Raw genomic sequence first — 22,924 nt, 5'->3', positions numbered from 1 at the left:
CATTTCTAAATTAATTTGGCTATCTGAATAAATAACAATAGTTATTTTTTAAACATCCTACTGCCAAGGTGTCTGGCAAGTTTTTATCAATGTAAATCAAATTGGCTGACTTGGAATTGCTTGAGAATGGTGTTTTTTTTAATTTATTCGTTCACAGGATGTGGGCGTCGCTGGCAAGGCCGGCATTTATTGCCCATCCCTAGTTGCCCTTGAGAAGGTGAGCCGCCTTCTTGAACCGCTGCAGTCCTTGTGAATGTAGTCCCACTGCGCTGACTAAGTCGAAGTGGTTTGATACAACTGAGTGGCTTGCGAGGCCATTTCAGAGGCAAGTTAAGAGTCAACCACGTTGCTGTGGGTCTGGAATCACATAAAGGCCAAACCGGGTAAGGATGGCAGGTTTCTTTCCATGATGGACATAAGTGAACCAGATGAGTTTTTACGGCAATCCAGTAGTTTCATGGTCACCATTATTGCTACTAGCTTTTTTTGTTAATTCCAGACTTATTTAATTAACTGATTTTAAATTCCCCCTAGCTGCCATGGTGGGATTTGTCTCTGGATCATTAGTCCAGGCCTCTGGATTACTAGTCCAGTAATATAATCACTTTCCTACCTTACACTTCATCTCATCCCAAACTTCCAGAGGCCATTAGGAGTGTCGAGAATGTCTGCCCACTTTTCCATTTCACCTCACTAATGTACTGCTTTACACAGCCATATTTAATAATATTAATCTGAGCCTTCATAAATTTCACTTGCTGCTATTTCCTATTATTTTGGTAAATTCATCCAGATTATACTGTAATAAATGACTTGGGAAAAATAGACATATCAAATAGCTTACCTATGTTTGTGATGTATGTCCCATCTAAAGCTGGTCACAATCTGGTGAATTGCTATCATTGGTTCAGTGGAACTGCTTGGAAGCCTGTTCCTGTTGAAATATTGATAGATATAAACGAATTAAAAGGACAGTGTTCTCACATCTTTTGGCCCCCAAAATCGATGGCAGATTTCTGTTGCAAGTTTGCTGGAATGGCAACAAACTTGGTCAGGACCTGGATTCCTACACCCGGACAGCGGTTGGAAGCGAGCGCACCTCCCTGAGCCCCACTGGTACTGGGGTCTCTTTGGGGCTCAGGGTTGGTCCCCTGCAAAGGAAGACTCTATATTTTTTTTTAAAGATTTAAAAGTGCCCCCTAACAAAAAGGGGACATGATAGATGTATTTCTGATGGGGGAGGGCAAATGTGAGTAGCAAAAGTAAGTGTTGGTCCCTTAAAGGCTAAGACAGATGAAATTATACTGGGGAATAAGGAAATGGCAAAGACTTTGAACAAATATTTTGTGTCTGTCTTCACAGTAGGAGAAACAAAAAGCATACCAAAAATAGTGGAGAACCAAGGGGCTAATAAGAGCGAGGAACTTAAAGTAATTGATATCAGTAGAGAAAAAGTGCTTGAGAAACTAATTTGACTAAAAACTGACTAATCCCCTGGACCTGACGGCCTACATCCTGGGGTTCTAAAACAGGTGGCTGCAGAAATGCTGGATGCATTAGTTGTGATCTTCCAAAATTCCCTAGATTCTAAAACGGTCCCAGCGGATTGGAAGGTAGCTAATGTAACACTGCTATTTAAGAAAGGAAGGAGAGAGAAAACGGGGATTAGCCTGACATCAGGCGTCAGGAAAATGCTGGAATCCATTATTAAGGATGTGGTATCAGGGCACTTAAAAAATCATAATATGATTAGGCAGACTCGACATGGTTTTATGAAAGGGAAATCGTGTTTAACAAATTTATTAGAGTTTTTTGAGGATGTGACTAGCAGGGAAGATAAAGTAGAACCTGTGGCTGTAGTATATTTCGATTTCCAAAATTTATTTGACAAGGTGCCACATCAAAGGTTGCTACGCAAGATAAGGGCTCATGGGGTTGGGGGTAATATATTAACATGGCTAGAGGATTGGTTAATGGGCAGAAAAAAGAGTACGGATAAACAGGTCATTTAGAAAACAGACAAACATAGAAACATAGCTGCAGGAATAAGCCATTCGGCCCTTCGAGCCTGCACCACCATCAATAAGATCATGGCTGATCATTCACCTCAGTACCCCTTTCCTGCTTTCTCTCCATACCCCTTGATCCTTTTACCCGTAAGGGCCATATCTAACTCCCTCTTGAATATATCCAGTGAACTGGCATCAACAACTCTCTGCGGTAGAGAATTCCACAGGTTAACAATGCTCTCAGTGAAGAAGTTTCTCGTCATCTCAGTCCTAAATGGCTTACCCCTTATCCTTAGACTGTGTCCCCTGGTTCTGGACTTCCCCAACATCGGAAACATTCTTCCTGCATCTAACCAGTCCAGTCCCGTCAGAATTTTATATGTTTCTATGAGAACCCCTCTCATTCTTCTAAACTCCAGTGGATACAAGCCCAGTTGATCCAGTCTCTCCTCATATGTCAGTCCTACCATCCCGGGAATCAATCTGGTGAACCTTCGCTGTACTCCCTCAATAGCAAGAACGTCCTTCCTCAGATTAGGCGACCAAAACTGAACACAATATTCCTGGTGTGGCCTCACTAAGGCTCTACAACTGCAGTAAGACTTCCCTGCTCCTATACTCAAATCCTCTAGCTATGAAGGCCAACATGCCATTTGCCTTCTTCACTGCCTGCTGTACCTGCATGCCAAACTTCAATGACTGATGTACCATGATACCCAGGTCTCGTTGCACCTCCCCTTTTTCTAATCAGTCACCATTCAGATAATATTCTGTCTTCCTGTTTTTGCCACCAAAGTGGATAACCTCACATATATCCACGTTATACTGCATCTGCCATGCATTTGCCCACTCACCTAACCTGTCCAAGTCACCCTGCAGTGTCTTAGCATTCTCCTCATAGCTCACACTACCACCCAGCTGAGTATCATCTGCAAACTTGGAGATATTACATTCAATTCCTTCATCTAAATCATTGATATATTTTGTAAATAGCTGGGGTCCCAGCACTGAACCCTGCGGCACCCCATTGGTCACTGCCTGCCATTCTGAAAAGGACCCGTTTATTCCGATTCTCTGCTTCCTGTCTGCCAACCAGTTCTCTGTCCACATCAATACATTACCCCCAATACCATGTGCTTTAATTTTGGAAAATGATCACCAATGCATCCACTATTTCTAGGGCCACTTCCTTAAGTACTCTGGGATGCAGACTATCTGGCCCTGGGGATTTATCGGCCTTCGATCCCATCAATTTCCCGAACACAATTTCCCGCTGAAAAAGGATTTCCCTCAGTTCCTCCTTCTCACTAGACCCTCCGTCGCCTAGTATTTCCGGAAGGTTATTTGTGTCTTCCTTCGTGAAGACAGAACCAAAGTATTTGTTCAACTGGTCTGCCATTTCTTTGTTCCCCATTATAAATTCACCTGATTCTGACTGCAAGGGACCTACGTTTGTCCTCACTAATCTTTTTCTCTTCACATATGTATAGAAGCTTTTGCAGTCAGTTTTTATGTTCCCAGCAAGCTTCCTCTCATACTCTATTATCCCCCTCCTGATTAAACCCGGCTGAATTCTAAATTTCTCCCAGTCCTCAGGTTTGCTGCTTTTTCTGTCCAATTTATGTGCCTCTTTCTTGGATTTAACGCTATTCTTAATTTCCCTTGTTAGCCACGGTTGAGCCACCTTCGCCAATTTATTTTTACTCTAGACAGGGATGTACAATTGTTGAAGGTCATCCATGTGATCTTTAAATGTTTGCCATTGCCTATCCACCGTCAACCCCTAAGTATCATTCGCCAGTCTATTCAAGCCAATTCATGTCTCATACCATCGAAGTTACCTTTCCTTAAGTTCAGAACACAAGTCTCTGAATTAACTATGTCACTCTCCATCTTAATAAAGAATTCTACCATATTATGGTCACTTTTCCCCAAGGGGCCTCGCACAAGAAGATTGCTAATTAGTCCTTTCTCATTACACATCACCCAGTCTAGGATGGCCAGCCCTCTAGTTGGTTCCTCGACATATTGGTCTAGAAAACCATCCCTAATACACTCCAGGAAATCCTCCTCCACCGTATTGCTACCAGTTTGGTTAGCCCAATCTATATGTAGATTAAAGTTGTCCATGATAACTGCTGTCGCTTTATTGCACACATCCCTAATTTCCTGTTTGATGCTGTCCCCAACCTTACTACTGCTGTTTGGTGGTCTGTACACAACTCCCACTAGCGTTTTCTGCCCTTTGGTATTTCGCAGCTCCACCCATACAGATTCCACATCATCCAAGCTAATGTCCTTCCTTACTATTGCGTTAATTTCCTTTTTAACCAGCAACGCTATCCCACCTCTTTTTCCTTTCTGTCTGTCCTTCCTGAATGTTGAATACCCCTGGATGTTGAATTCCCAGCCTTGGTCACCTTGGAGCCATGTCTCCGTGATGCCAGTTATATCATATTCGTTAATTGCTGCCTGCGCAGTTAATTCGTCCACTTTATTACGAATACTCCTCGCATTGAGGCACAGAGCCTTCAGGCTTGTCTTTTTAATACACGTTGCTCCTTTAGAATTTTGCTGCAATGTGGCCCTTTTTGATTTTTGCCTTGGGATTCTCTGCCCTCCACTTTTACTTTTACTTTTACTTTTCTTCTTTCTATCTTTTACTTCTGCCCCCATTCTACTTCCTTTTGTCTCCCTGCCTAGGTTCCCATCCCACTGCCATATTAGTTTAACCCCTTCCCAACAGCACTAGCAAACATTTTCAGGTTGACAGGCTATACTGTGTGGCAGTTCTGGTCACCACATTACAGGAAGGATGTGATTGCACTAGAAAGGGTGCAGAGGAGATTTCTGTGGATGTTGCCAGGACTGGAAAACTTTAGCTATGAGGAAAGATTGGACAGGCTGGGTTATTTTCCTTGGAACAGAGGAGGCTGAGAGGTGATTTAATTGAGGTATATAAAATTATGAGGAGCCTAGATAGAGTGGATAGGAAGCAGAGGGGTCAATAACAAGGGAGCTTAGATTTAAAGTAGTTGATAGAAGGATTAGAGGGGAGATGAGGAAAAATGTCTCCACTCAGAGGGTGGTGGGGGTCTGGACCTCACTGCCTGAAAGGGTGGTAGAGGCAGAAACCCTCATCACATTTAAAAAGTACTTGGATGTGCACTTAAAGAGCCATAACCTACACAGCCATGGACCTAGTGCTGGAAGGTGGGATTAGCCCTTTTTTGACTGGCCGAATGGCCTCCTGTGTCATAATTTTTGTATGGTTCTAAGGATCAGTGCTTTGGTCTCAGCTATTTACAATCTATATTAATTACTTTGATGAGGGGACCCAGTGCAATGTATCAAGTTTGCTGATGATACAAAGCTAGGTGGGAAAGTAAGATGTGAGGAGGACACAAAGAGCCTGCAAAGGGATATAGACAGGTTAAGTAAGTGGGCAATAAGGTGGCAATTTAGTATAATGTGGGGAAATGTGAGGTTATTCACATTGGCAGGAAGAATAGAAAAACAAAATATTTTTAAATGGTGAGAAACTATTAATTGTTGGTGTTCAGAGAGATTTAGGTATCCTCGTACGGGAAACACAGCAAGCAATTAGAAAGGCAAAAGCATGTTGGCCATTATTGCAAGGGGTTGGAGCACAAGAGTAAGGAAGTCTTATACAATTGTGCAGGGCTTTGGTGAGACCACACCTGGAGTGCTATGCACAATTTTGGTCTCCTTATGTGAGGAAGGACATACTTGGCGTAGAGGCAGTGCAACAAAGGTTCACCAGATTGGTCCCTGGGATGAGATGGCTGCCCTATGAAGAGTGATTGAGTAGATTGGGCCTATACTCTCTGGAGTTTAGAAGAATGAGAGGGGATCTCATTGAAGCACACAAGATTCTGAAGGGGATTAATAGGGTAGATGCTGAGAGGATCTTTCCCCTGGCTGGGAAGTCTAGAACGAGGAGCCATAGTCTGAGGATAAGGGGTCAGCCGTTGGAAGACAGGGATGAGGAGGAATTTCTTCACTCAGAGGGTTGTGAATCTTTGGAGTCCTCTACCCCAAAGTGCTGTAAATGCTGAATCGTTGAGTATATTCAAGGCTGAGATAGATAGATAGATTTTTGGATTCATAGGGAATCAAGGGATACGGGAATTAGACGGCTAAGTGCAGTTGAGGTCAAAGGTCAGCCACGACCTTATTGAGTGGCGGAGCAGGCTCGAAGGGCCGTGTGATCTGCTCCTGCTCTTAATTTGTATGTCCTTATGGTTGCGCAGGGCTTCTGTTCTGCCAGAATCTCATCCCATTTTTCAGCGTCATTTATGTTAAGCGGGAGAAATGCATTCCCATTTTTGGGCTGCTCCTTACAAATGAGGTGATCTGGCGCAGTTAAGTACATTCCATTTTCCATAATTTCCACTTCATTTGCACCAAGTGATGTCCTCGCTTTTATAAAACCAGTGTTCAAAGTTGCTAGGCATTACCAAAAAAGTGGAAGTGAATTTAAAGAACTATCTTGATTAGCTTTCCAGGAGACTTATTTCTGAATTCATTTTTGTGATTTTTGTTTTATTTTTCTGTTGCTAATGACTTTCCCATCTTCCTTTGTACCATTTACTATGAGACTGCCAGTCATTTACCAATGTCGTTCCCCCCCCCCCCCCCCTCCCAACCTTCAATTTCAGATTTGATTTGCCATTGGGAATTCATGATTATAGTTACTTTTGGGAGAAGAGGAGCAACGGAGGGATCCAAAACTGGTCACCTGCCCACCAGTACTCCCACATCAGAATGTACAGGCAGAGATGCTTCCATCTCTGGGTTGTCTCGGGAGCATTACTTGTAGAGGCTTTGCTTTTCAAAGGAGCCTGACGATCCAGAGAAAAAACAGACATTTGTGTTCTCTTGAATTAGATCTTTTGTTGTTCTCTTGAATTAGATCTTTTCTTAACCTTAACCTTCACATCTGGACACGTCATGTCATGTAGACAGTGTTTTCCCATCCGCCATTATCTGCAGCCCCTTCTCTATGGTCAACAAACTATTGGGCTTCCATTCATACTAAAAACAACTTGCATCCATGGCAGCCATCTGAGCATCCATCGAGGAAGAACAGACTACTCTTAGCATCTCTCTCACTGGGTCGCTGCTGCAGAGGTCCCTGGAGCTGCCACATGCTCCATTGTGGACTGCAGTGTTCTAAACTGTCTTTCAGTGTACTGCGCATGCTGCTGGTAGATATCGCCATCTGTGCTGCCACTGCCAGTACCAATATTGGTTGCTCTGCCAGCATTGTTTCTTTTTTAATTCAAACTGTTCATCCTGATCCCTCAGCCAGCAATATATTCATTTTCACTTTTCACCACCCATTCTTCCTGCTCAGTTTGTGCCTGTAAGTCACCTAGTATCCTCTTCTCTGGCTGATTCTATAATACCCCCATGGTGGATGTCTTTGAGCTCGTCCTTGGGAGTGATTAGTGAGTGCTAAAAAGCGATACTATCGCTTGATGATGAGGGGCCAACTTATTTTCTTGCTTTGATACATCTGGAGGAGAAAAAGAGAGCTTAGAATGGTTTCAGAAGACCAGTGCTCACATTTCATTTTCCGTAGAAGAAGTGACATGAGATGAAAACTGTGATACTGGGGGAAGCAGTGCAACTTGAACAACCTACCACCAACCCATCTCAAATCGAAGTCCTTCAGCGATCTACCCTCAGCCTTGATGACCAATGGCGAAATGCTTGGAAGAACTGTGACATACGGAATGGATTCCTTATAGAGGACCCCACAGTACAACTTGAAGGATCAAACCTTTCTCGCAAACAGTGGACAACCATCAACCACCTCAAAAGCTGTCATGGTAGATGTTACCATCTTCTCCATAGATGGAAGATTAAAGCATCCCCATCATGCAACTATGGAGCTCTTAACCAGACTCTGGTGCACATTATTGAGCACTGCCCTCAGAGGAAATTCACGGGCAGCTTACAAGATATCCATGCTGTTACACCAGATGCTTTGGCCTGGATATCCAACTTAGATATTGACATTTGATTTGCTTTGCTACTTCCATATGAATGAAGAAGAAGACTGTGCTACTTCAAGAGTATTGCTAACAAATTGAAGCTCTTTAACAGAATGCGAGGGGGAGGCGTCATTGCACAGTATATTTTCAGAAAGTGGCTGATTCTTCTTGCGTTGTCGGATCTGTGTTAGCCATGAAACTTTTTCTGGTACTGAGCTGCTTTTCTTGGGGGTTTCCATCTATTCAATCCAAAGAAGATCTCCATCCCTTCCCTAACCTCCTGAAACAGTATTTCATCATCTGAATTTACAGAGCAGGGGAGTCTGAGCCCTGCAGCAGATGCCTCTGCCAATTGGAAAGTAAAAAAACAGGTTTAGTGTCAGCTGTGGTTCAGTGGGTAGCACACTCACTCACCTCTGAGTCGGAAGGTTGTGAGTTCAAGTCTCACTCAAGCAGCTCTACTTTCACTTGTGTGAGAGCCACTTGGTTTTGTGTTTTGTTACTCACAACTTTAGTGTGTGGGTAGTTTGATAAAACTGCCCATTTGCTCTCTCGCAGCCTGACACCAACCGTGTACCTGTGGCAGAAGAAGAAATAACTCAAAAGATCACTGGACTGAAAGAAAGATAACTACAGGCATTTTATAACTCCCCTTGTATAGTAAAGCATATAACCTGTCAAAGTATTTATCCAATTCCCTTTTGAAAGTGAACACCTGGGCCAATGTCGAGTGCGTCAGCTGCAGCTCAGTGGGTAGCACTCTCGCCTCTGAGTCAGAAGGCTGTGGGTTCAAGTTGCACTCCAGAAACTTGAGCACAAAAATCTAGGCTGACACTCCAGTGCAGTGCTGAGGGAGTGCTGCACAGTCGGAGGTGCTGTCATAGAATCATAGAAATTTACAGCACGAAAGGAGGCCATTTCAGCCCACCGTGTCCATACCGGCCGACCAAGAGCTTTTCCAGCCTAATCCCACTTTCCAGCTCTTGGTCCGTAGCCTTTAGGTTACAGCACTTTAAGTGCACATCCAAGTATTTTTTAAATGTGATGAGGCTTTCTGTCTCTACCACCCTTTCAGGCAGTGAGTTCCAGAGTCCCACCACCCTCTGTGTACAGAAATTTCCCTTCATATCTCCTCTATACATCCCCCAAATTATTTTAAATCTATGCCTCCTGGTTGTTGACTCCTCTGCCAAGGGAAACAGATCCTTCCTATCCACTCTATCCAGGCCCTCATAATTTTATACATCTCAATCAGTTTTCCCCCTCAGTCTCCTCTGTTCCAAAGAAAACAGACCCAGCATCTCATAGCCAAAATTCTCCAGTCCAGGCAGCATTCTTGTAAAAAAACAAAAGCAAAATACTGCAGATGCTGGAATCTGAAATAAAAACGGAGAACGTTGGAAATCTCAGCGGGTCTGTGGAGAGAGAAACAGAGTTAATGTTTCAGGTCGACGACACTTCGTCAGAACTGCCAAATGTTTGAAAAGAGCACATTCTTAAGCACTGAAAGGGGGAGGAAGAACAAAAGGGAAGGTCTGTGATAGGGTGGAAGGCAGGAGAGATTAGAGAGAAAAAGGGATGATGGGCCGAATTGAAATGGTAATGACAGAAGTTAGAAAATGGTTAATCCGAATAAGGTGTGAATGGCAGAGTAATGACCAGCTGTCATTAGAGACAAAGAGAAAAATAAAAGAGAAAAAACCTAAGATGAGATGGTGGAGGGGAGGGGAGGTGGGACGGGGGGGGGGGGGGGGGGGTGGCGGGGGGGCGGAGCGGGGGGTGGGGGGAGGGGGTGGAAGGAAGGGAGCCAAAAATGGTCAGAGGTTATGCTCTGAAATTATTGAATTCGATGTTGAATGCAGAAGGCTGCAAAATGCCTAAACGAAAGATGAGGTGCTGTTTCTCGAGCTTACATTAAGCTTCATTGGAACATGCAGGAGTCTGAAGACGGAGATATCAGAGTGGGAGTGGAGTGGAGTGTAGAATTAAAGTGACAGGTGACTGGAAGCTCAGGGTCACACTTACGGACTGAATGGAGGTGTTCAGCAAAGCGGTCACCCAATCTACGCTTGTTCTCCCCAATGTAGAAGAGACCACATCGTGAGCATCGATACAGTATACTAAATTGAAAAGTACAAGTAAATCGCCATTTCACCTGGAAGGAGTATTTGGGATCCTGGATAGTGGGAAAGGAGGATGTAAAAGAGCAGGTGTTGCATCTCCTGCGCTTGCACGGGAAGGTGTCGTGGGAAGGGGGAGGGCGTGCTGGGGGTGACTGCAGAATGGATCAGGGTGTCTCGGACGGAGCGGTCCCTTTGAAACGCTGAGAGGGGAGGGGAGGGGAAGTTGTGATTGGGGGTGGGACCATGCTGGAGGTGGCGGAAAATGATCCGTTGAATGTGGAGGCTGGTGGGGTGAACGGTGAGGACAAGGGGATTCCTGCCGTGGTTCTGAGAGGGAGGGGAAGTGGTGAGAGTAGAGGTGCGGGAAATAGAATGGACACGGTCGAAGGCCATGTTAACCACGGCGGAGGGGAATCCTAGGTTAAGGAAAAAGGAAGACATGTCAGAGGCACGAGTGTGAAAGGTAGTGTCATCAGAGCAGATGCAACGGAGACTGAGAAACTGGGAGAATGGAATGGAGTCCTTACAGGATGCGGGGTGGGAGGAAGTGTAGTCCAGATAGCTGTGGGAGTCAATGGGCTTATAGTGGATACTGGTCGAAAGCTTATTCCCAGAAATGGAGACAGAGAAGTCGAGGAAGGGAAGAGTCGGAGATGGACCGTGTGAAGGTGAGGGAAGGGTGGAAATTGGATGCAAAATGGAGCGAAGGTTCACCAGACTGATTCCTGGGATGGCAGGACTGACATGAAAAAAGACTGGATCGACTAGGCATATATTCACTGGAATTTAGAAGAATGAGAGGGGATCTCATAGAAACATAAATTCTGACGGGATTGGACAGGTTAGATGCAGGAAGAATGTTCCCGATGTTGGGAAAGTACAGAACCAGGGTCACAGTCTCAGGATAAGGGGTAAGCCATTTAGGACCGAGATGAGGAGAAACTTCTTCACTCAGAAAATTGTGAACCTGTGGAATTCCCTACCACAGAAAGTTGTTGAGGCCAGTTCGTTAGATATATTCAAAAGGGAGTTAGATGTGGCCCTTACAGCTAAAGGGATCAAGGGGTATGGAGAGAATGCAGGAATGGGGTACTAAAGTTGCATGATCAGCCATGATCATATTGAATGATGGTGAAGGCTCAAAGGGCTGAATGACCTACTCCTGCACCTATTTTCTATGTTTCTTAATCATACCCCCAACATTCAAGTTCAAAGTCATTGATATATACCACAAAAAGCAAGGGACCCAGCATTGAGCCCTGCAGAACCCCACTGGATACAGCCTTCCAGTCACAAAAACACCCAACAACCATTATCCCTGGTGTCCTGGCCGATATTTATCCCTCAATCAACATAACAAAAACATATTATGTGGTCATTATCACATTGCTGTTTGTGGGAGTTTTGCTGTGCGCAAGCTGGCTGCCGTGTTGCCCACATCACAACAAATGTCTACACTCTAAAAGTATCTAATTGGCTGTAAAGTGCTTTGAGACGTCCAATGGTCATCAAAGGCGCTATATAAATGCAAGTCTTTCTTTTGATCTATGTCGACAGTCTTCTGTAATACTGTGCTTTCTACATCCAATGTACTTTGTGATACACAGATCAAATTTCCACCCAAACAGGCTTCACCTGTTTGCATTTATTCAGAATGGTGATTGTTCATAAACGGACATATGGAAAATAAGGAATTTACACATATTATACAACATAACAGATGCCCTGGAAACCTGAGCCAGAACTCTTTGATTTGGGGCTTTGTTGTGCATAAATGAGTAATCCTAAGTCATATAGGTCTGTATGCATATCAATCCCTAATTTATGAAATAGTGTCAAGATTCAGCAGTTTACTCACTAGTATTAAAGCTAAATATAACTAATAATTCTCATCACTTAATCTATAATAAAAGCATTTGCAGAGTGGAAAAATGAGTTTCATCTTATCTCTCCCTCAAAATTGCTGAGATAATAAACCTTTTCCTGGTTCAATTACCATTAGCATTTCATGTTTCTTTGCCCTGTAGAAGTTATCACTATATTTCTTCCACTGTGTCCTGCCGAGACAGCATGCAAGTGACCTGCTCCTAGATCTGCATCGGTGCTCCTTAGGCTATTTGGCATTGCAGAAATAGTATCACATATTTTTCCGCCCATACGTTCTGTAGGGAGATGTCACTGCTTATGTTCTACATATCTTCTGACTGAATGCAGCTCAGATCCAGAACTTTGCAGAATGAAAGATTGACCGCGACGCACTTTGATACGTTGCAAGCTGAGTTTAAATACTAGAGGGATAAGCTTAATGGGCCTATTTTAAGCAGACCAATAGGATTGCCCCAGTGTCAGCTGACAGATGTCAGCACCACAAGTGCCCCTTCTGAAGGGCACCATTAATACAATCTGAATGTGGTCTAATTAAACTGAAAGATGCTTAAAATAAAGCAACAACGTCCCATTTCAACAAACCTAAAGGAACCTTGTACAGTTAAATCATATTATTACAAGTCCATGCATGCTCACTCTAGCATTCCAGCAGTTAACAAGGTTCCAGACTGATTTCCAACCATCCCCAGTTTGCAAATATTGAAGCAAATATCAGCTAAGAAAGTCCCGAGTTCAATCCCAGGTTTGCTCTGAGCTAATAAATCTCAGGCAAAGTGTTGGTGGAATTCTAAAATTGCGGTCAGTCTTGCACCTACTGGTGGTAGGAGGAGGCTCGTATGGAACATAAACGGCAGCATAGACCAGTTGGGTCGAATGGCTGCTTCTGTGTTGTAGACTCTATGGGGGAGGGAGGTATATAATCAAGATCTAACATTTGATTATTTAAATCCCCGCGAAACCAACCTGGCACGTATGCGCCTACTTCCGTTTTAACCATGGCAGGATTCGCGTCATCAGGAGATGCCGGTCTGTATTATAATATGTAAATATGGTTCTGTTCCTAATATTTTTGCAGCGATTTAAATTTAACACTGGCTGGCCAGGTTTCCAGGGCTCAGGAAACTCAAGCAAATGCTCTGCCACAATCTGTCCCCTCGCCCTCCTGATTGCTAGTCTGACTACCCTCACCTACCCACGATGTTTCCCGGTCCTTCCTCCCTCCTCAACGGTCCCGAGCCTGCAGCCTTCTACAACTGGCTTTCCTGCCGGGCAGCCAGCCAGCCATTTAGACTGGCCAGCTGCCGGGCGGGAAAAGGAGTCAAATTTGGCAAGAGCTCTGCATTCCCAGGATTTCTCCCCCGCAACGCCCCTTCCTCCCCCCCGCTCTGCAAACAGGCTTCTCTGCTTGTTCCAAGTCACTATCAGGGCCTATATAACTCTACATACTGTTATTCACTGATCTTTACTGAAATGTGCACATGTGAACCCTGAATAAGAACGTGATCAGGCCTCATAGAATGGTTACAGCACTAAAGGCATATGGAATGTTGGCCTTTATTGCAATGGGGGTAGAGTATAAAAGCAGGGAAGTCCTGCTACAACTGTGCAGGGTATTGGTGAGGCCACACAGTTTTGGTCTCCTTATTTAAGGAAGGATATATTTGCATTGGAGGCAGTTCAGAGAAGGCTCTCACTAGGTTGATTCCACAGATGAGGGGGTTGACTTATGAAGAAAGGTTGAGCAGGTTGGGCCTATACACATTGGAGTTCAGAAGAATGAAAGGTGATCTTACTGAAACATATAAGATACTGAGGGGGCTCGATAAGATGGATGCAGAGAGAATGTTTCCACTCGTGAGGGAATCTAGAACTAGGAGGCATAGTTTCAGAATAAGGGGTCGCCCATTTAGAACTGAGATGAGGAGGAATTTCTTCTCTGAGGGTTGTAAAGCTGTGGAATTCTCTGTCCCAAAGAGCGATGGAGGCTGGGTCTTTGAATATATTTAAGGTGGAGATAGACAGATTTTTGAAGGATAAGGAAGAGAAGGGTTATGGGGAGCGGACAGGGAAGTGGAGCTGAGCGCAAGATCAGATCAGCCATGATCTTATTAAATGGTAGAGCAGGCTCAAGGGGCCAAATGGCCTACTCCTGCTCCTAATTCTTCTGTTCTTATTAAGGAGGCCATTCGGCTCATTGAGCCCGTGCCAGCTCTCTGCAAGAGCCCTTCAGCTAGTCCCACTTCTCCACCCTTTCCCGTAGCCCTGCAAATTTGTTTCCTTCAGGTACTTATTCAATTCCCTTTTGAAAGCCACGATTTGAGTTTGCCTCCACCAGCCTTTCAGGCAGTGCATTCCGGATCCTAACCACTTGCTGCGTAAAAAAGTTTTTCCTTATGTCATCTTTGGTTCTTTTGCCAATCACCTTTAATTTGTGCCCTCTGGTTCTCGATCCTTCTGCCAATGGGAACAGTTTCTCTCTATCTACTCTGTCTTAGATCCCTCATGATATTGAATACTTCTATCAAATCTCCTCAACTTTCTCTGCTCTAAGGAGAATAACCCCAGCTTCTCCAGTCTATCCATGTGACTGAAGTCCCTCATCCCTGGAAACATCTTTGTAAATCTATTCTCCACCCTCTCTAAGGCCTTCACATCCTTTCTAAAGTGTGGTGCCCAGAAAGTGTTTTATAAAGGTTCATCATAACTTCCTTGCTTTTGTACTCTATGCCTCTATTTATGAAGTCCAGGATCCAGCCCCATCTCTAAACTTCCTTTCCGTTCCAAAATTCTTGAACGGGTTGTCGTCTCCCAAATTCATGCCCATCTTTCCCACAATTCCACGTTTGAAAACCAGAGCGTGCCAGGAAGGGACAGAATGTATAAACATAAAGGTGAATCAGAAAGTGTGATCAAAGCAGGAAAAAATGGTTAAAAACATTTTTTAAAGCTCTTTATCTGAATGCACATAACATTTGTAACAAAATACACGAGTTGACAGCACAAATAGATATGATCTGCTAGCCATTACAGAAACGTGGTTGCAAAGTGACCAGGACTGGGAACTAAATATTCAGGGCTATTTGACAATTCGGAAGGACAGACGGAAAGGAAAAGGAGGTGGGGTAGCATTGTTAATAAAGGAGGTGATCAGTGCGTTAGTGAGAAACGATATTGGCTCAAAAGATCAAGATGTTGAGTCAGTTTGGGTGGAGATGAGGAATAATAAGGGGAAAAAGTCACTGGTGGGCATAGTCTATAGGCCCCCTAACAGTAGCTACACTGTTGGACGGAGTATAAATCAAGAAATAATGGAGGCTTGTAATAAAGGAACAGCAATAATCATGGGCAATTTTAACCTTCATATTGTTTGGACAAAGCAAATTGGCCAGGGTAGCCTTGAGAAAGATTTCATAGAGTGTATCCGGGATAGTTTCCTTGAACAGTACATTGCGGAACCAACCAGCAACCAGGCGATCTTAGATCTGGTACAGTGTAATGAGACAGGATTATAAATGATCTCCTAGTAAAGGATCCTCTAGGAATGAGTGACCACAACATGGTTGAATTTCAAATTCAGTTAGAAAGTGAGAAAGTTGGAACTCAAACCAGTATCCCAAGCTTAAATAAAGGAGACTACAAAGGTATGAGGGCAGAGTTGGCTAAAGTGGACTGGGAAAATAGATTAAAGGATGGGACGGTTGAAGAGAATTGGCAGACATTTAAGGAGATATTTCATAACTCGCAACAAGATTATATCCCAATGAGAAGGAAAGACTAAGCGAAGGAATAACCATCCATGGCTAACTAAGGAAATAAGGGATAGTATCAAATTGAAAACAAGTGGCCAAGACTAGTGGGAGGCCAGAGGATTGGGAAACTTTTAAAAGCCAACAAAGAATGACTAAAAAAAAATGATAGAGGGAATATAGATTATGAAAGTAAACTAGTACGAAATATAAAAACAGATATTAAGAGTTTCTACAGGTACATAAAAAGGAAAAGAGTGGCTAAAGTAAATGTTGGTCTCCTAGAGGATGAGACTGGGGAATTAATAATGGAAAACAGGGAAATGGCAGAGATGTTGAACAAATAGATTGTATTGGTCTTCACGGTAGAAGGCACTAAAAACATCCCAATAGTGGATAATCAAGGGGCTATAGGGAGGGAGGAACTTAATATAATCGTTATCACTAAAGTAGTACTCGGTAAAATAATGGGACTAAAGGCAGACAAGTCCCCTGGACCTAATGGCTTACATCCTAGGGTCTTAAAAGAAGTGGCTGCAGATATAGTGGATGCATTGGTTGTAATCTACCAAAATTCCCTGGATTCTGGGGCGGTCCAAGTGGATTGGAAAACCGCAAATGTAACGCCCCTACTTAAAAAAGGAGGCAGACAAAAAGCAGGAAACTATAGACCAGTTAGCCTAATATCTGTCGTTGGGAAAATGCTGGAGTCCATCATTAAGGAAGCAGTAGCGGGACATTTGGAAAAGCATAATTCAATCAAGCAGAGTCAGCATGGTTTTATGAAAGGAAAATCATGTTTGATAAATGTGCTGGAGTTCTTTGAGGATGTAACGAGCAGGTTGGAGAAGGGGGAACCAGTGGATGTAGTGTATTTGGATTTCCAGAAAGCATTCGATAAGGTGTCACATAAAAAGTTACTGCACAAGATAAAAGTTCACGGGGTTGGGGGTAATATATTAGCATGGATAGAGGATTGGCTAACTAACAGAAAACAGAGTCGGGATAAATGAGTCATTTTTCGGTTGGCAAACAGTGACGAGTAGGGTGCTGCAGGGATCGGTGCTGGGTCCTCAACTATTTACACTCTATATTAATGACTTGGATGAAGGGACCGAGTGTAATGTAGCCAAGTTTGCTGATGATACAAAGATGGGTGGGAAAGCAAATTGTGAGAAGGACACACAAAATCTGCAAAGGGATATAGATAGGCTAAATAAGAGGGCAAACATTTGTCAGATGGAGTATAATGTGGGAAAATGTGAGGGAGGAGGGGGGAGTGGCGGGAAGGCGGAGGAGCAGGTCAGGAACTCCAGCATTGAGAAGGTCAGGAACTCGGGGATGGGGGAAAAAGATAGGAACTGAAGAAGACAGAGTTGGAAGAGAAGTACAGGAACCTGGTGACTGGGGTGAGGCTGGGGGGTGGTTTAGAGCACAAAGAGGGGAGAGAGGAAGAACGTGATCCCAGTCAAAAGGGGGGGGTTGGTGGAGGATGAAAGCAAGAATGTGATCTCGACAGGAAGATGGATCATGTTATCTCTCCCTCTCTCTTTCACCCACCCCGTCCCCCAGTTAGATGTGGATCAGGTGAATTAGGGAATCCCTTCTAGCACACTGAGCGGGTGAATAGCCTCTCACTGGTGTGTCAGAAGGTTAGATACACGCACGCACGCACACACACTGATACTCACTGCCTAGATTCGCACATAACAAATATGCCACATGGGTGAGGTCCCAAGGCTGGATTTTCGGCTTTGATGATTTCGGGGTGGTAATGGTGGCACGGTGGTAAAGTTTGCGCCCAGGAATAGTTTGCACCTCAGTCATCAAAATTGGGCAGCTGGGCCCTGAATCTGGGGCGCAGCGCTAAGGGAGCCATTGTACACCTCTCTTGGGCGTTAACATGGGAAAATCCAGAGCTGAAATGCTGGCCTGGGAGCACTCCGTGAGACACCTGGGGAGAAATAAAGACCTGAGAAAAAACCACAAAAACATTCCCAATACATAGGCCACGTCACCACAACGTAAATCACAAAAAAAATGTAAAAGAAACAACAATCACATTTACCTTGGGGCCTGCATTACTTATCTCTCTGCAGTCATTATAGATTCCTTGCTCAATTTCCCAGGCATTCAAAGCTGGGCGTGCTGCAGGGTGTACGGGTCAGCCTGGAGTCAAAATGCGTCGGTGTCACAACCAGGGGCGCTGCAGCTCTTCCAGGCGGTACTGCTCCGGGCGCCGCAAAACCGGACCCAAAAACCCTCATGTGCCGCTGGTGGCTGACTGCCCACCCAAAAGACCTCACCGCTGCTGCTCCGGGGCAAAGCACTGGAAATTCTCCCCCAAATGTTTAATCAAAATTACGAAGAGAATTGACAAAATAATGCCAAGTAAATTTTTCATTATGCTGAAAGGTTCGAATATCAGGGTACAGAAGTTCAGAGGAAGAAGGATATTTATATGGAACTTTTTCCATAATAGCCAAATTAAATATGTTTGCAGGGAAAGTTAGACACTTGAAAATTGGCTGTTGTTGCCACTGCAGTAGCTATCCAATGATAACTGCTTGAATGCATGTGTCAACATTTTGTGAGAATAAGACTGGACTCAGCCGTGATGCATTATATGAACGCAGTTAATTCAGTCGCATGAATCACAGTATTTTGGATGAGTTACTCGGGGAGAGAACAAGGAGCTACCCAAGCAAGGTTTAAAACTTTCAGAAGATAGAGAAGGGGAGAAAATGGTGAGGCATAAAAAAGAACAAGTTTCCATGTTTCAACCTACTATTAGTGCAAGGACTCTGGTCAGGTACAACCAAGGTTGGATACCTTCACCCCAACCTCAAAAGGAGGTTGAGTGTATTAATGGTAGAAACTTGATTGAAACTGCCTTTGCTTCGTTCAATAATGAACATTACAGCCAATTGAGGACTATGCCTTTGATCAGACTTGGATCAGATGGAGTTGAGGTATAGATTAGCCAGGATCTAATTGAATGGCAGAGAAGGCTCGAGGGGCTGAATGGCCGACTCCAGTTCCTATGTAGACTTAGTTCAATTCAAATTCATTTTCTCGGTAATAAAAGGGCAGTGCTCAGTTTTCTGCCAAATACCCCTCCACATTTTGTAAGTTATATATTTTGAAAGAAAAACGGCATTCTACTCAGTATACTTTTATTTTCTCCCAGTCTAGTATATTATTTATCTTCTTTGTTTCTGCATGCCTGTCATTTGCAGAAAATACTCATCTCAACCTATTGCATGATGCGCCATATTTTTTCTATAATACGCGTGCATTCTAGAAAGTAAAGGAGTAGATAAGTATGTCATAGGAGCCCTTAACATTTCTAGCTTCGGATAACTTCCCAAATCCAGATAGCCTGGATGAATATATAGTTGCTTTTCCTCTATTTTAGGGTGTTTCTCTTTCTGTTCAGTTCAATTGGTAGCACTCGTGCCTCTGTTTCAGAAGGTTGTGGGTTCAACTCCCACTCCAGAGACTGGAGCACAAAAATCTTGGCTGACACTCCTGGTGCAATACTGAGGGAGTGCTGCACCGTTGGAGGTGCTGTCTTTCAGATGAAGGCATTAATCTGAGGTCCATCTCTGTTTCCCCCTCTCTTCTCTTCCCCCCCCTCTCTTCTCTTCCCCCCCCTCTCTTCTCTTCCTCTCCCTCCCTTCTCTGCCTCCCCCTCCCTTCTCTGCCCCCTCTCCCTTCTCTGCCCCCTCTCCCTTCTCTGTTCTCCCCCCTTCCCCCCCTCTCCCCACGCCCCTCCCTCCTCTCTCCCCCCCCTGCCCCTCCCTTCTCTCTCCCCCCCGCTCCTCCTTCTCTGATTCCCCCTTTCTCTCTCCCAGCCCCTCTCTACTCTCGCCCCCGACCCCTCCCTTCTCTCTCTCCCTCCCGCCCCTCCCTTCTCTCTCTCCCCCCTGCCCCTCTCTTCTCTCTCTCCCCCCCGCCCCTCCCTTCTCTCTCTCCCCCCCGACCCCTCCCTTCTCTCTCTCCCCCCCGCCCCTCCCTTCTCTCTCTTCCCCCTGCCCCTCTCTTCTCTCTCTCCCCCCTGCCCCTCTCTTCTCTCTCTCCCCCCACGCCCCTCCCTTCTCTCTCTCTCCCCCCCGCCCCTCCCTTTTCTCTCTCCCCCCGCCCCTCCCTTTTCTCTCTCCGCCCCGCCCATCCCTTCTCTCTCTCTCCCCCCCGCCCCTCCCTTCTCTCTCTCCCCCCCACCCCTCCCTTCTCTCTCTCCCCCCCGCCCCTCCCTTCTTCTCTTGCCCGCCCCTCGCCCTCCTCCTTCTCTACATATATACGATCAAAATAAAATTCATGTCATAGATGTATGAATCAAATTTAAGCAAATGTATATCAGCAAATATAACATTTTGTTAGGAGTTTTGACTAAATTATAACTGTGGTTAAATCAATTAGATTTTTTTTCTGTTCAGTTTCTGAATGAGATTTTGTTTTCCTCTCAAACAATCACAGGTGCTGCTGTTTCTTCAAGCGGAGAAAAAGGAAAACTATTCAACGTCACAAATGACTCTGGAAACCGTCTGATCATGGAGAGTTACTTACTTGTTCATCTGCTGTCTCATTATAAACAAGAAACCAATCATCTCTGCAGTGACAACAGACTTTATCAAAGGACTTTTTCCTTATGTTTTTGCCCAGTGATTTGGGTGGTTGTCTTATGTGGGTATTTTGTTTTTATTTCTTCAGTCTTCATCTTGAAACTATGCTTCATCAGAAATTTGTGTGTTCATATTTTGAGGTTGAAAGAGGGACCTCTTGTCAGGTAATGTATGAAAGAAAAACTGTTCACTTGACTTCAACCAAATCAAGCTGCAATTTTAAAAAGGGTTGATTTGGTCCCGGCATATGGAAGGCAGGGATATTGTACGGTGCTTGGTGATGATAACCTCAGAACAGTTGCAAGTCGAGAATGAATTTTGTCTACACAGGAGCTGCTTTGAATAGATCTGTAGTAACTGCATAGCCAGATATTTGGTCTGCCAACTGGAGGACCCAAGGCATGATTATCACTGTCCTAACAAATGAAGAAACTTGGGGGCAAAAAACACAACAAATTCTGAATTCTACATTTACCCTTCATTTGTCTTAGTTGAAGACATCTGCACAGAATTTTCAGTATTAAATTTTATGCTGTCTTTACCTGTCTTTTGAAGAAGTCACTGTCCAGAGGTACTGTGGAAAGAATTGGATCGATTCAGCGGGTGGTAATTCATGGCTGTTGCACTATTACAGTATGTACAACATGAGACAGCTGTAGACATTCATGTGTACAAACAATACCTGCTTTATTTACCTCCTAATGGAGAAGCAATGTAGTAGAAAGGGCAGCATGTGCTTATTGTATGATATTATGACATGTTTGTAAAATGTAAACTGTGCTTCCTGATGTATGGACAGATTGATGCTGAATGTCCAGAGTTTGGAGAATGAAGGAGGTTAAAAGGTGTTCTGATCATGCCTTGAAATGTACTATGGGGCAGGACATAGAGTAAAGCTGTGATGGTGGATAAAGAGGGAAGTGTATCTCGAAGGAACTAATTAACACACCAAATGTTTTGGCCTAAATGGATTTTAGGCAAGTCCTGGCAAACTTCAGTGCATCCTGTATTGCCAGGCAACTTAGATGCACTACGTCTAATCCATAAAGTAGTTCTTTGATGAAAAGCTAAAGTAAGAATGTGAAAGAAATGGGTCAGATAATATTGCCTTTTGCATTTAATAGCTGTGGTACCCAAACTGTGCAGTTGTATGTGAAACATTCCTTTCTTATCGTAATCGCAGCTGTTCAAAGACTTCATTCTGGAGATGGGTCAGGTACTTTCCCTATAAACCCTTGAAGTGCCTGCATTGTGAACAGACCAGCTGTTCTATGAAACATCTCATTCCGTTTTCCATCCTCTGCTCAACAGTTTGTTTCCACAGACGTTTAAATACATCACTGGGATTTCCAATGTTGTGCAGTGTTTATCAACTGTTTTATACAGTGTTTTTAGTTTCAATCTTGCGCTGGATATTATTGACACTTTTTTTGATCAACAACGTCGAGTTCTGGATTATGTCTGATGCAATGTATTAAATTCAAATAATATGTTGTATGCAAACTTCTTCACGTTTGGGTTAGAAAGACTGGAAGACAAGGCAGAATATTTTAACATGAAACTGCAAATCATAATGGGCAGGGAACCACTCTGTGTCTGCAGTATTTGACCAAATCTTTTTTCCTTTAATTACATAATGTGTGTAAATAAGTACAGTATTATTTCTGTACCTCCATAAATTTGAACATCACTTTCAATTTACTTTCATTGGTAGTATTTCTTTTGCCTGTACAGTGTGTACAACATGATGTTGTCACAAATAGCAAGGAAAGTGTGTTGTATATTAATGTAATTATGGACTGTAATCTTTACAAACGAATCAACCACCTTTCGTTCGCTGCAACGAAGACCAGTACATTTACACAAGCTTATTGGCAAGAATTCAAGTGCTGCATTTTACGCCTGGGAAGAAGTTTCTTTCTCATGATGCAAGCTGGTCATGGTTGGAAAATGCAGCTTTGTTCAGTTTAGGCCAACAATTTTATGCAGTCATCGCTTTTCTGTCAATACTAATAAAGTGAACTCTGCCTGACTGTACAAGTGATGTAATACATCTCTGTTTCCCAATATGTAACTGAAAAAAAATAAAAGTAGTTTTTTTTAAAATGAGACTGCCATTTTTGTTCATCGCAACATTGCAAGACAAAGGGAGATGGTAATGGGACAAGTGAAGTCTAGACTCATCTTTTGTTTCTTTGCTTGTCCCATGACTGACCTGCTGAGTATTTCCAGCATTTTCTGTTTTTATTACATGATGCTATTTGTTTCTACTGTTTAACAGCTTAAAGCAATTTGATTGAATATTTTTTATATTTTTGACAGTTATAATTAGTTGTTTCACACCAGTAGCTAATACCTAACATGTTTATTGTGGGTATAGATTGGAAAATGTAGTTATCCAGGTAAGTAGAATTTTTGTTATAAAATATTGAAGGTTGCTTTGTATTCAATGGTTTATTTCCATGCTGCCATCCTGTTGTCTTCAAATAGTCCTCAAAAATAAGAGTCTGA

The 22,924-nt window shown here is 43.6% G+C and overlaps 1 protein-coding gene across 6 annotated transcripts in view; it reads left to right on the top strand.

Moving 5' to 3' along the window:
* Window positions 1-22,519, top strand: part of LOC139265761 (casein kinase I) — a 312,413-nt gene extending 289,894 nt beyond the window's left edge. For all 6 annotated transcript variants that reach the window (XM_070883179.1, XM_070883151.1, XM_070883169.1 and 3 more), the window contains one exon: window positions 20,268-22,519. In XM_070883179.1, the coding sequence (XP_070739280.1) occupies window positions 20,268-20,322 (55 nt within the window). In that variant the 3' untranslated portion in view covers window positions 20,323-22,519. The remainder of the gene's footprint in view (window positions 1-20,267) is intronic.
* Window positions 22,520-22,924: the final 405 nt, after the last annotated feature.

This window comes from Pristiophorus japonicus, chromosome 1, assembly GCF_044704955.1.
Source record: "Pristiophorus japonicus isolate sPriJap1 chromosome 1, sPriJap1.hap1, whole genome shotgun sequence".
NCBI lineage: Eukaryota > Metazoa > Chordata > Chondrichthyes > Pristiophoridae > Pristiophorus > Pristiophorus japonicus.
The sequence above is the reverse complement of the archived record's forward strand: the minus strand, read 5'-3'. Positions and strand labels throughout refer to the sequence as shown.